The sequence below is a fragment of the Peromyscus leucopus genome, chromosome 12 (genome assembly GCF_004664715.2).
Source record: "Peromyscus leucopus breed LL Stock chromosome 12, UCI_PerLeu_2.1, whole genome shotgun sequence".
NCBI lineage: Eukaryota > Metazoa > Chordata > Mammalia > Rodentia > Cricetidae > Peromyscus > Peromyscus leucopus.
In genome coordinates this window covers 60,343,787-60,357,408 of record NC_051073.1, presented here as the reverse complement: position 1 = coordinate 60,357,408, position 13,622 = coordinate 60,343,787, and the positions used below count along the sequence as shown (strand labels likewise).

At 49.7% G+C, this 13,622-nt stretch overlaps 1 protein-coding gene across 1 annotated transcript in view; it reads right to left on the bottom strand.

Annotated features, from left to right (window-relative positions):
* Pdia5 (protein disulfide isomerase family A member 5) overlaps nucleotides 1-13,622 on the bottom strand; it is a 94,534-nt gene that overhangs the window by 44,154 nt on the left and 36,758 nt on the right. Inside the window, exons 4-8 of the mRNA XM_028886316.2 lie at nucleotides 13,387-13,470; nucleotides 13,080-13,125; nucleotides 9,258-9,350; nucleotides 5,280-5,340; nucleotides 745-812 (exon numbers count right to left, since the gene is read on the bottom strand). Coding sequence (XP_028742149.2) covers nucleotides 745-812; nucleotides 5,280-5,340; nucleotides 9,258-9,350; nucleotides 13,080-13,125; nucleotides 13,387-13,470 — 352 coding nt within the window. The remainder of the gene's footprint in view (nucleotides 1-744; nucleotides 813-5,279; nucleotides 5,341-9,257; nucleotides 9,351-13,079; nucleotides 13,126-13,386; nucleotides 13,471-13,622) is intronic.

Sequence of the window (13,622 nt, the reverse complement as noted above, 5' to 3'; positions counted from 1 at the left end):
GTACCCCCAGTACCACCCACCTCCTTCCTTGCCACTGGACCTTCTTCCCTCCCAGCAACTGCTACATCCACTTTGGACCCTGTGACTGTCTGAAGAGTAATGGCCCCCATGGACTCATGTTTGATTGCTTGGCTCCAGAGGGAGTAGCACAATTAGGAGGTGTGGCCTTGTTGGAGTGGGTGTGGCCTTGTTGGAGGAAGTGTGTCACTGTGGGGTGGGCTTTGAGGTCTCATATACGCTCAAGTACATATGTGACACACAGTCTTCTTCTACCTGCAGGTCAAGATGTACAACTCTCAGCTCCTCTCCAGCACCATGTCTACCTGCATGCCGCCATGCTTCTCGCTATGATGATAGTGGACTAAACCTCTGAACCTGTAACCCAGCACTAATTAAATGTTTTCCTTTATAAGAGTTGCCGTGGGAGTGGTGTCTCCTTATAACAATAAAAATCCTAACTAAGACAGACCCCAATACCCAAAGCACTAGCCTTCAGACGTTCTGCCTTAGCTCCCTGGCCCTGGTTTGCTGTCTCCTCAACCATGCCATCACTGACTGGCCTTTGACAGGTACTAACCTGCCCTGCAAACACTGCAGTTAGTTCTCCACCTTCTGAGGACAGGTCTCAGAAGCAACCTGGGCAACGGGGACCGGGAGCCTCACAGTTCAGAACCTGCCCTCTCCACCCAATCCTGGCCCCCAGTCAGAACCACCAGCTCTGCTGGCCCCAAGGGCCTTACTTACAACGTGGCCTCGCACTTGGGTGGCAGCCTTCTGGAAATGTGGCATGATCCGCTTGCACATGCTGCACCCTGTTAAGAAAAAACCAAACCCAGTTACAGTGATGATAGACCCCGAGGTCCCCTCCGAGCCCCTACACCAGGCCAGCAGCCACCCACAAACATCCCTACATACTTTGGGAAGCTCAGGGCTGATTTGGGCCCTGTGGAACCCAAAAGGGATAGGCCACCAATGAATTTACAGGCACAAAACAAGATGGAGCCCCCAGTTCCTCCGTGGATCTCAGACGGGACAAGCAAAGGTACCAAAGAGAGAGCAAAGCCCACAATGTTCCAGTGTGGCTGGCCGGCTCCACAGCAACGTGGGGAGCCAGGACAGATGTCGCCAGCAGCCTCCTACACGCACAGCTAAAAGCTGCCCTCCTTACCCAGTCAGGGATGGCAAATGAACCAGAGTCAAATGCCACTAGAAGGGAGAATTTGTGACTATGAGTACAATGACCTGGGGGATTTCCATGCCTCTTTTCTCTTCCATTTACAAGCATAATTAAGCAATAAACTGGAGGCCGTCCCAGCATGAAAGGTGCTGGCCCTTGCAGGTGGGAGAGCACCGGGCCAGGACTGAGGAGTCAGGCACTGCTCTTTACTCCACCTGCCGACGGCCTTGGCCAGATGAACTCCTTGCTGGGCCGTCTCTCCTTCTGGCAAATGAGGAAGGAGGAAAACAGACCCCCAGCCTTCCCGGCTCTGCACAGGAGCCCGTGGCTCTGCCCTCTCAGGTGTCTGTGGTCTGAATGGTCATGCTCCTCTCCTGGGGTGGTAATGCCCTGACACCAGCACTGGTCTATTTGTGGCAAACATCCATTACTACTTCAGAGCAAGCTTGCTGCAAACCCGGCCCTTCATCTAAACCTCATCAGAACAGGCCGTATTTCTGCCCTGACCTCACTGGGCTCGCTCCGTCACCGGGGACGGTAACATGCCAAGCTGTTACCGATTCTGACAGTTACTCTACTGCACAGAAAGCTTTGAGAGGTGTACCTGAGGGCCAGAGGACCCAGGGCTGCCTGGAACTGTGTGTCAGGTGGGTTCTCATCTCAAAGAGCAAGGCCATGCCCCATTCGATGGCAGGCTGACACACGCACACCCTGGAAGGCTGTGAACAAAGAATCCAGGTGGGAAGGACTTCTCACCTTCCAAGGGCAGACAGAGGCATGGAGAATGTGTGTGCCTGTCTGTCTGTCTGTCTGTCCTCTTCCTGGGCCTATTCAACCCTTCCTGCTAACAAGTTTACTAGGAGAGACACGGATGTAGGAAACTGTGACCCAGACCACCACCAATGCCATACAGCCTTCTCCCGAACATTCCTGCCTGACAGATGGGTACCCAGACACACACCTCACCACTGGCTACCAACGCTGAGCTTGTGAAATGGTGCAGCAACCGTCCTGGGAAGTTAGGTAGCTCTCTTTGGCTGGCTGGTCACCCTGGCCTGGGCACTAATAGTGGGAAGACGACACCGCCCTCACCGTGGAGACTCCCAGAGGAAAATGGAAACAGGGTCGTGCTCTAGTGGAAACATAACAGGCCAAAGCCATGGCAGGAAAAGCAGTAGACCGCAGAGCAGAGACACTATGCTCCAGGGGAGAAGACCCCCATCTGCATCTGTCTGCCCTTGACACTTGAGGAATCTCAGTGTCCCTTGAGGGTTATGGGACTCTGGCTATGTGAATCACAGTCTCCCCGTCTGTGAAGACAGTGCCTGGCCCATGGGTTCTGTGCAGAGCTACCAAGAGAGTGGGCAGGGCCTAAGCCAGCAGAGTCACTCAATGCCCAGGATGCATCTCAGTTCAACACAGGGTATGTATGAGTCAGCTCCTCATCCACAGTGGGAGAAGCACCTTCCCGAGGAGGAAGGGGAGGCCACCCCGTTCCAGGGGGAAAGCAAGGAGTACACACGCCGTTTCCCTTCCCCTTCCCCACCTTTCTCAGCCATAAGTGTGCTTGCCCCCCCCCGCCCGCCCCCACCCAGTCCAGTCACCCATCAGGAGCAACTGACCACCTGGCCCCGCACGTGTGGCCTCTGTAGCCCACAGCAAATGTATTCCCTAGCTGTCCCAGGGGCAGAGACAAGGTGTAGACAAGGTCCCGGGGGAATGAGGATGAACAGGAAACCCCAGGCTAACCCCATTTCCAATCTAACCACAAAAAAATAATAGAGCTGGTTCACTCTTGCCATCTAAGCTCCTCTTTTGGGGATTTAACTGCAAGGTAGGGAAGAGGTAAGACTAATTATCACTCACGCAGCCCCAAACTCAGAGCAGACAGTCTTTTTATTTTCTCATTAATTCAGCGAACAAACATTTACTGAGAAAGCAGCAGGGCCTGGGGACCCAGATGCCTCGTCACACCTAAAGGCTCCCACTGTCTCTGGGTTGATTCATCCACAAGTCATCAGAAGATCAGAGCCTGACAGATTGCCGGGTCAGGGGACGGCTGTGAATCCCAGGAGCGGAGCCACAGCAGCTGGGTTGGTCTAGGCGATCATAAAAGCCCGAGTTTGTTTCGCTAAGCACACACATAACAAAAAGACCCGGGGTCTCTGGGACCTTGGAGGCTGTCCAATCTGGGCCTCCGTGGGAAGTTTAACTTAGCGAGTCGGTTTGCGTCTTCCCTTCCCACCACTAATATGCTCTGTGACACCCTTGAGGCTCCCGGCTCCTCCAGCTGGAGCTTTCTATTATTAAAGACACTCTCGGGCTGCAGTGAGTGGCACAGGCCCACTGCCAGGAAGCCCGGGAGAGTGGGCGGGGCCGACGGCACAAACACCGGGCTGCAAGGGCTCATGGTGGCGCTTTTAAAATGACTGATGTAGTCACAGGGGGAACCTCCAGTGGCTCGGACCCTGGCCCTGCCTCCTGACATGCACTGCCTACTGCCTTACCACACACACACACACCCAGCTCTACAGGTCCATTGCATCAGTGTGCTGAGTCCTGGAGGTTGAGACAAAGCAAAGGAGACCCACTCCTCCAGGTGCCAAAGAGGAAGGGCGATTGCTGGAGCGATCTGCAGCTGAATGATTAATGAGGTCCTCAGCAAAGAGAAAAAAACCAAAACAAAACTGCTGAGACCAGCTAGTGACATTAACAGAGAGTGAGCGCGGTGAAACTTCAGACACAGGGTAACCGGGCTCCTCCGTAGTCACGAACACCTTTGAGGCCCGAGAGCATTTTCGGAGGAGGCTGGCGCTGGGCAGGAGCTGTTCTCATGGTGAATGAACTGCAGGCGCCATCAGGCAGCGCCACCGGAACCCCAAAGGGGCATGTGGCCAGAGGTGTACACCAACAGCCCCGAGAACGGGGAAGGGCCTCTACGCAAGGAGCTTCCGGAAAGGTGGAACTAAGGTAGGCTTTCAAGGGTCAACAGACGCCTGATGCCACAGACTGGCCAGCCACCCCCACCACGCATGCTCCTGGCACAACTTCCTCTCACAGCTGACAAACCCCTCTGGTTTCTGGAAGGGCGTGTGCAGTCCCAAAGTCACAGTTCAGAGCCTTACCAGGTTCCAATCATGCTATGAGTTGGGACTGTAAGGCTGCAAGAATGGTTAGGCAGCACCTCCTTGAGATTTTTCTCTGTTACTAGTACTCAATTGGCTGTCCAGCAGCCATAGACACTGTGCCAATGTGCATAGCGGAGTTCCAATAAAACTTTATTGCAAAAACAATGAGCTACGCAGCCATAGTCTGCTGATCCATATCAGAGGCTTATGAAGCAGCAGCAGGCACAGCAAACTGTTTCCCAATAAAACAGAACATAGTATTCATCTGGTACAGGACACAGCACGGGGTGAGTGTAAGTATGATTTCGTGACACAGAAGCAGCTCATTTACATGTGATTTACATATACTTATAGTGCAGGGTGGTGATGTAAAATCTTTTCAAGTCTGTGAAATGCAGTTAAAAGGTTGGGAAAGCTTGTTCTCTGACAAGTGTGGAAACTGAGCCCAGAAAGGTGGAGTACTTGGCCAAGCTCATCTAGCTCACTGGGAGCCAGCTGGCATCAGATCTGGATCTTCCTGCTGCACCTCACTGTCCTTCTGCCATTTCCCACAGCCTCGGGCCTCACACAGCTATGGAGCCCAAATCCCCAGGTCCCACTTCCCCTCACCCTGGTCCCCTGGTCCTGTCAGGCGACACCAGCAGTGTTGAGGGAGCTGATGTCCCGGAGGCAGACAGTCTTGGAGCGGTAAAGAGGGCCAAGCCCAAGGGTTGGTGAACAGCGGTGTCACAGCATGCACTCAGAGGGAGGGCATGCTCTGCAGACTCCAGGGCCAGAGGCATGGGAGGGCACAGCTAACTAGACAAGACACCCTGGAGACTCCAGGCAGGAGGCTGTCAACTCAAGTGCAGAGAGAGAGGCAGAGGATGGCAGGAAGATGGAGCCAGTCAGAAAGGCCAAGAGGAAGGCCGAAAGGTGGCTGCCCATCACCGGCAAAATTCGAATGGACTGTGGCCCAAGGAGCATTCACTTACAGGGAGCATAGAACATCATGAGGAGTGGCTTCTCTTCTTTCTTCAGGAGGCGTCTGAAGTCCTGAGGCACAAAGAGAAAACGCCAGGAGGTCACACACAACCAGGCAGCCCGGGAGCTTCTGGCCACTTGGCCTCAGAACCCAGTGATAGGAGGCCTGGGGTGAACGCTTCAGAACTCACATGAGACTCAGTCATAGCCCGAAAGGAGCTGGAAGAACCTTGGGCTGTCCTAGTCTAGACAACTCTGTCATCAGAGAGGAGGAGACTTGGGGTCTGAGGGGAAAGGCGGTTCTCCCAAGTCACTGGTGAGGCGAAGAAGCCAGGAGCAGTTACTAACTTTCAGCTCTATCTATAAAATCCAACGACATCAAGGAGCTGCTTTTCCGTGAGACGACTAAAAAGGCCAGCCCCCCACGTGACTCTGCGAGCGTCTGTGTCTCAGTGAAGGTATCTGTTTTCATGACTACTCTGGATGGCCCCGGGGATCTGTTGGCTGAAGTACTGGACGGTACAGCCCACACTGGCTGATCTCTTCCCTGGCTTCAGCTCTACCACCAACATGGATCGACAGGTCTACAATGCCCTGAAGGACAACCCAGGGCATCATCAATACCAGATCATTTGTATTTGTGAAACCGATCAGCGCCTGGCACATTATGAAGTAACACAAACTGAGCTGTTAAATAAACGTGGCAAATAGAAAAAGGAAAAGGGGGTTGTCACAATGCTGTAACAACTGGTCAGAATGAGAGCCCGTGAAGGAGGAGAAAAGCGAGCCACTGAGGGCCGCAGCAAAGCATTGCCACAGAGCAGATTTCGATGACAGTGAGTTCCTCTCACCGGCTCTCTCAGAAGAAAATCAGAGGCCTTTTCTTTTTGAATAATAAGGAAAATAAGAGGAAATTTCAGAATGCACCTTTCTGACAGCAACGTGGCATTAAGTAAATAAACGATGGCAGGTCCTGCACGATGGAATACAACTGCAGCATTAAGACAGTGGCGAGGAATAGTTAATATCACAGTGAGATGTGCATGTTATACTGGGGTGTGGGTGTGGGGCAGGCAGTTACAGAATGGCATATGAATGCAATGATGTCCTTCTGAGTAAAAATATTTATATATGCATTACCTTAAAAGCCTCCAAAAGTATTAGTAGTCGGCCATTTCTCAATGAAGAGACAGTGTGATTTGTGGTTTTCTTTTATGCATAAGCTGTACTTTCTAAATATTCAACAGTGAATGTGTATTACTTAGACTTTTTTCAGCTAGATAAAACAAGATTTTAATTTTTTGTGGGAATCTAAAACACTGTGAAAACCCTGAGAAGCTAGCCCTTATTTACATTCACAGAGGGGTTAGGCGCTTGTTTTAAAACAGAATTGTAATTGAATGTTAACCTAAATAACAACCAAAGAGGGACGCTTTAAGAAACTGAGGTATTTAGGCAGTATAGATATAGCTCCAAGGTAGGAAGTCTGCTCAATACACACAAAGCCCGGGCTTGATTCTTAACACCGGGAGTAAAAATCATGGCGTTTATTTGAGAGTGGACAGATGCTGAGTCTGCCAGGCAGGGAACCCAGGGCATAACGGAAGAGACGCTTTCAAAGGTAAATGAAGATTACGCGTAAGTTAGGTATTCCAGCTTAGTAATGAGATGTGGTCAGTACCAGGTAACAGACATCTCTGCAGACACATCCCTGGGTAAGGCTGCTGTAGCCTTTGTAAGGTGGCTCTGTTATGAGGCAAGTACATGAGAGATCCCTCCTTCACAGCTTCATTTAACTTTTTAAAATTTTTCTGAGGAGGGGTGAAGGCTTAAAACATGACTACATTTTGATCCTAACAACCTTCACACAGATATTTGGCCCTAACTGGAGATAAAAGATTCATTTTAAAAAATTATCTTCGGGGATCTCTGCAGATTAAAAATCCAATAAAAGATCTAAGAAGAAAGGATTTTATTATACCTAGTCTACAAAAATTTAGGTTCACAGCTGAGCGTAGTGGCACATGCCTTTAACCCCAGCACTTAGGAGGCAGATCTCTGTGAGTTCAAGGCCAGCCTAGTCTACTTAGTCAATTCCAGGAAAACCAAAGCTACATAGTGAGACCCTGTCTTAAAAACAACAAAAATCTGGACTCACATCATTAATAACAAGTTACAATGTAAAGGTACCAAAAAGTATGGAATTCCAAGCTTAAAAATTAAAACTACTAGTTCAACTTAAATATAGAACAGTAGTTCTCAACTTGTGGGTACTGACCCCTTTGGAGGTCACCCATCAGATATCCTGCATATCAGATATTTACATTACAGTTCATAACAGTATCAAAATTAAAGCTTTGAAGTAGCAATAAAATAATTTTATGGTGGGGGGGGTCACCACAACATGAGGAACTGTATTAAAGGGTCGCAGCGTTAGGAAGGTTGGGAACCACTGATATCCAACCTTTAGCTATTTGTGGGGATTCTACCTCCGGAAAAGAAATCAGGAAAAAGAAACAGCACACAGAATATCAACAGGACTATGGGCAGGGGTGAAAAGCCACTTCTTAATATTCTCACAGTTACAGAAGATGGTAAGAGGGCATTCGGGAGGTGACATGGGGGTGGGGAGGTGCCAGGCAAAGGTCTACCAAGGTGGAGCACTTGGTTTGGGTCTTGTTCTTTCACAGTGCTCACCACCTCCTGACACCTGTGCCGCCCCGCCCCCCATGCCAGAGGCTTTCCAAAACTCTTTACCTTCTGGGTGACAAACCCGGCACTTTCTGCCTCAGAATGTGGACACCCAGTACTTTTTAAATGGATTCTTGGGGGCCTGGAGAGAGAGCTCGGTGGTTAAAAACATTGGATGCTCTTCCAGGGGAGGCAGGTTCAATTCCCAGCACCCACATGGTGGCTCACAACCATCTGTTGTTCCAGTTCCAAGGTATCTGACTCCATACATGCAGGTAAAATGCACACATAAAATAAAAATAAATCTTAAAAAAAAAAATGATTCTTGGGTGGGCCACAATGATCATATATGATCCCAACCCTCCAGAAAGTTAAAAAAAAAAAAAAGCCATCATTTCCTTTTGGGTTAAAAAGCATTAAGAGCAGTCAATAATTTTAGACATGCCTTTAAACCCAGCACTTAGAGGAAGGGGCAGATGGATCTCTGAGTTCAAGGCCAACCTGATCTATATCTACATAGTGAGTTCCAGGATAGCAAGGGATAGAGAGATCCTGTCTCAAAAAAAAAAAAAAAAAAAAAAAAAGTAGCTAATACTTTTAAATGAAAGGAGAGGCAGAGGAAGTTAAAAGTTACGTTTCATTTTATTGAGACAAGTTTTCTCTGTGTGTGTGTGTGTGTGTGTGTGTGTGTGTGTGTGTGTACACATGTGTGTGTGCTGCCTCCCTCAGACCATGTGACATCTAAGAGACAGCACCTGTCATCACCCCCATGTGAAGACACAGCTACATAAACGGGGTGCCATACCAAGGAGGTCTGAGGCTATACAGAAGCACATCCGGTCGGGAAGGCTGAGGGTCAGGCTGACCACAGCTTTGTTTAAGTCATAAAGAACTAATGGGCATAAACAAGACTCACCTTTCCACCCCTCAAGCCTGGCCAACTCTGAAAATGCAGCTCAAGAGGGTAAAGAATTTGTTCAAAGTTATACATGACTCAAAAAATAAAAGAAAAAGAAAAACCACCCCCAGCAACATCTGCCTTATGCAGTAGCCGAAGGGATTAAATCTACTTGGCCAAGGAACAGCTAAACATGTTAAAACATATTAAATACAGCAGTGGAGAATGGAGACTTCTCAGGCGGTCACCTAGGAGCTCCTGTTGGCGATGGTATGGAGCCAGAGCTGGCCTCGTTTGCCTGGAGGAAAGTGCACATGAGATAGCGCCTGGGCTCCTCTCTGGAGAGACCCAGGTACAAGAAGGCGCTAGTATCCATCAGAAGCGACGAGGAATAGATTACCTTTTCACTGTCAATGTGGACAACATCTTTGGCTCCAGGGTCTTCTTCCCACAGTGGGGGACCTTTAGGGTCCTTCAGAAAAGCCACTATGGACTAAGGGGGGAGAAAACAAGGACTTTAGTCAGGAAATGGGTGAGGTAGCAGACCCAGAAACTTACTCTGCTATGTCTGGATATCCAAGTCCCAGGCATGAGACCGCAGCTGGCACTTGCTTGGAGGAGGAGATATTTCTTGTCCATGGACATCATCACTAAGTGGCCAGAATTTATTCCCAGCACTTCCCCGGGGCCTTTTCAATCACGTGACACCACTGGTCAGCTGACATGGCCGTGTATCTCTACCGTGGGACAATAAGCAGGCTTCTTCATCCAGAGACACTCCAGGGCTTCAACTACGATCTTCCCCCAGGAAGCCTTTCTGCTCAACTGAACAAAGGCCCCCAGGCCTCGGTGAAACATGTCCTTCCACATCCCTAAGCCCCTCTACTGTCAATTCCCAGGCAAGGAATCACAGCACTTCTCACTTGCTGGGGAGTCCATGTTCTGCACTGCTAACAGTGAGCCTCAAAGACTTGGTGTGTGGGTCAGTGGGGCCCAGGCTGGGAAGCACCAAGCCAGGCTGTACCAATGGCCTGGTGCAAGCCACGCCACTTCTTTCCCTGGACCCTCTGGATCAGGACAAGGAAGCTAAAAAGACTGCTGGCTTCATTAGGTGAACCACGGGCTCCCATCGGAGGATAATGTCCCGCTGCTCTCCCTCCTACGCCACCCATAGCACTTCACTGGGGTAGGCGGAAATGACATCCTCTTTCCTCTCAGTCTGGGAAGATGCTCAAGGTGGGTGAGAAGCAGGAAAGGTTGCCTACGGCCTACTACCATCCCACTCACGGCTGAGGGGAACAGCCATGCTGGGTCAATACACAAGGATCTTCAGAGTCCCAATTTGATGACCCCTTATTGGGGGAGCTGGAGAGACGGCTCATTAATTAACCGCACTGGCTGCTCTTCCAGAGGACCCAGGTTTGAGTTCCAGCAAACACATGATGACATCTGTAACGCCATCTCCAGGGGACCCAACACCTCTCTCTGACCTCCATGGCCACTGCCTGCACGTGGTACACATTCAGGACATAACAAGCAAAATACTCATACACATTAAAAAAAAAAAAAAAAGATTTCTTATTTCAGTCAACTTTATCAAGCGCCAGTGAGCAAATGCCAAGCTGGGAACTGGGGAAGAGGGTGAGAGGAAAGAAAAAAAGAAGGAAGTCTGAGGGAAGAAGAGGAAACACCCCTTAATGAGGCTAGGTACTTAGCAGAGGACCCTGATGGGGTTTACTATTCTGGAAGGGGCTAGCTACTGTGGGAAAATGGGAGACACTTTTAGAAGGTCTTCATCCCACAGCACTTCCTGTCTGTCCAAATGGAACTGTGAAGTCCCTCCTAGCAAGGAAAGGGACAGCCATTTTGCCACTACAAAAGTCAGATCTACCCTTCCTTGATCCCTTGCCAATACTTCATCAGGACAATGTAAGCCAAATGGACTGGATAATGCCTCTCCAAAGCCTATGCTTACCACACCTACAGAGGCATCAGCCCATCGGACACGAGAAACAGATGCTAGTGGGTGTCCACCTGCCTGCTAGTCCAGAAATACCTAGTATGGTTGTTCTCAATCTAGAGTACACAAAATTAGATGACTCTAGTTTGGAAAGTCCGGACCACCTTGCTATGTGCACATACACTATTTGGTCCCTAATTCAGTAGTGCTTCAGGGGGATCAGGGACCCATGACTGGTCAGGAACTGCTGCTTCAGAGGGTGTGGTCTTGTCTCCAGACTCAGCATGAGCTGAGCTTCAGAGTTCCTACAACCTCTTCACCTTTACCTCTACTCAGCATCAAGTGGGAAAAAAAAAGATGATATGGATGCAAAAAGGAAGAGAATTAAAACAGTCATGTTAGAATCCTGCTGTTTGTGTGGGTATCATTTTTTCATTTAACTGATGCTCACCACCACCTACGGGTTCTTTCCACATTTTAATGAGACATCATGGGAATCGGCACCTGGGAGCCCACCCTCAGTTACCAGAGCATCATTAGCTGGATGCTCAAAATCCAGATAATCAGGATAAATGTTACGCCTTCCTCTGCCCTGGTCTTTCTTGACCCTATGGATTTGGAGATCCTACGACTGTGGCTGCCCATTCTGAAACCAAAGCCTCTGACCCTGCCCAATGCTCAGCCTACTTCTCTAGCCCATTGTTGGATGCAGAAAGAGATACCTGCTACCCACAAGAGTGCAACAGAGGCCACTCCGCTCCCGTCACCAGATACTCTGGAGCGAGCCTGTCCCTGGGCTTCTGGCCACTTCCCTAACAGAGTTCTGGGCAGCACCATTCCAGCTCCATGACTCCAGGGCAGCCTTTCCGGTGGTCCAATCACAAACCAGTCTGTCTTTTATCAATGTGTGAGCAATTCACCCAACCTGCTTCCCAATCACATTTTGCTCCTGGGGAACAAGTGTACTCTCGCCAAGGACATTAGTCGATGTCACAACACAGAATACAGAGGGCCAAGCAACTCTAGCTGGAAATAAATCTCCAAGTGTCTACATGGGTGTTAAGAGTACAGAATCAGGCAGAGAGCCATAAAGCGGAACCCGTGGGTCAAAATCCCTTTGGGGGTCACATAACAGATATCCTGCATATCAGGTATTTACATTACATACACATAACAGTAGCAAAATTACAGTTACAAAGAAGCAACAACAATAGCTTTATGGGTGGGGGTCACCACAACATGAGGAACTGTACTAAGGGTTGTAACATTAGGAAGGTCGAGAATCACTGCCACAGCGGGTACAGCTGTCGCAACTTAGAACACATCTGGATAACTAAGAAATGACCTGGGAGAAGGGCAGAGGGAGCTGAGTACTGACGGCTATACAGACAGGTGAACAGATCGGAACAACTGGAAAGAGATGACATGGAGAAGACGGACAGGGCAGAGGGTGTAGCACAGTGGTAGAGCACCTGCCTAGCAGGCAGGAGGCCCTAGGTTCAATCCCCTGTGTGGTAAAAGCCAATGAATGGGGCTGGGGGAGATACAGGGCTCAGAGGAGAACCGTGCCCGGGTTCAGCTCAGGTTAGGACCGAATGAAATACACGGCCCCAGCCAAGGCAGCTGATGGCCTTGGACCAGAAGTAGCGTGATGGTACGAGGCAGAAGATGCTGAAGTCGAAGGAGAGCTGAGGGCAGCAGAAAGGAGGCTCCTCCGTGAAAGCCAGGTGGCCCCTGCAGGCTCGGGACCACACTTATCTTTATGTAGGCTTCCCACCTACTTACAGATGGGACTGTAGCAGGGACACGTGGTGACATCCATATCCCACCTGGAACAAGCCACATCCGCTTGAAGCTGCCAATCTGCCCCACGTTTACCATGCCTACCCAAACACCAGGCAGCCCATGCCCCTCAGTCTATGGACAGCCACTGTGGGTACCCTCACAGATGAGGAGCCGGTTCTGAAGCCAGAGCAAAAGGAGACCCTGATCTCTGGAGAGGAGGGTCACGACATTAGCTGAGCCGCTGGATGACTCCTAGGCATACACTGACAAGGCCCGGGTCCCTTGTGTCAACAGCTATAAACTTGGCCAGAACCACTGCTGACATCAACATTAATGATAAGAACCCTCAGGTGGTCAGGAAGACCTTGCGCAACCTGCCCTTTCTCCCTTCAAGGAGACCTGCCAAGCTTCTGGTGTCCATTCAGACCCCACTCTGCTGAGAGGGAGGGAGGGAGGGAGGGAGGGAGGGAAATTCACCTTCAGGGTCACAGCTCGGTCATATTCCATGTGAAATGCACCATCCCTGTCAAATAAGAAAAAGGTTTTAACTTTAATATGTTTCAGCTACCAGACACTGTTCAGAACTCTGTGTGTGTGTATCTGTCTATCTGTCTGTCTGTCTGTTTCTCTCTCTCCTCCCGTCTTTCTTTCTAATAAATAATGGTAAATACAGGGGGGGAAATCTGAAATAAGCCAAATCTAACTAAAATCTGGTGTTTATTGAGACTACCAAGAAAAGCTCTCAGCACTTATTCTGAAATTGGAAATGCCCAGGGTTGCTTACTGGTAATGGAATAATTCAATCTTCTTGTCCTTTGGGCTGAGGTCAACTTTCATCTTCTTGCACAATTTTCTACTCTCCGCGTTACTGAAAGACAGAAATGTCGGGAACCATTTGTTACCTGGAGTCGCCGCATGGGTGTTGACAGCAGAATCTGCTGGAGGCCTGGGAAACAAGGCAGGTGACCTGGAATTCTCAGGGGCAGATGAAGACGACAGTGGTTCTGGGGACCTGGAGAG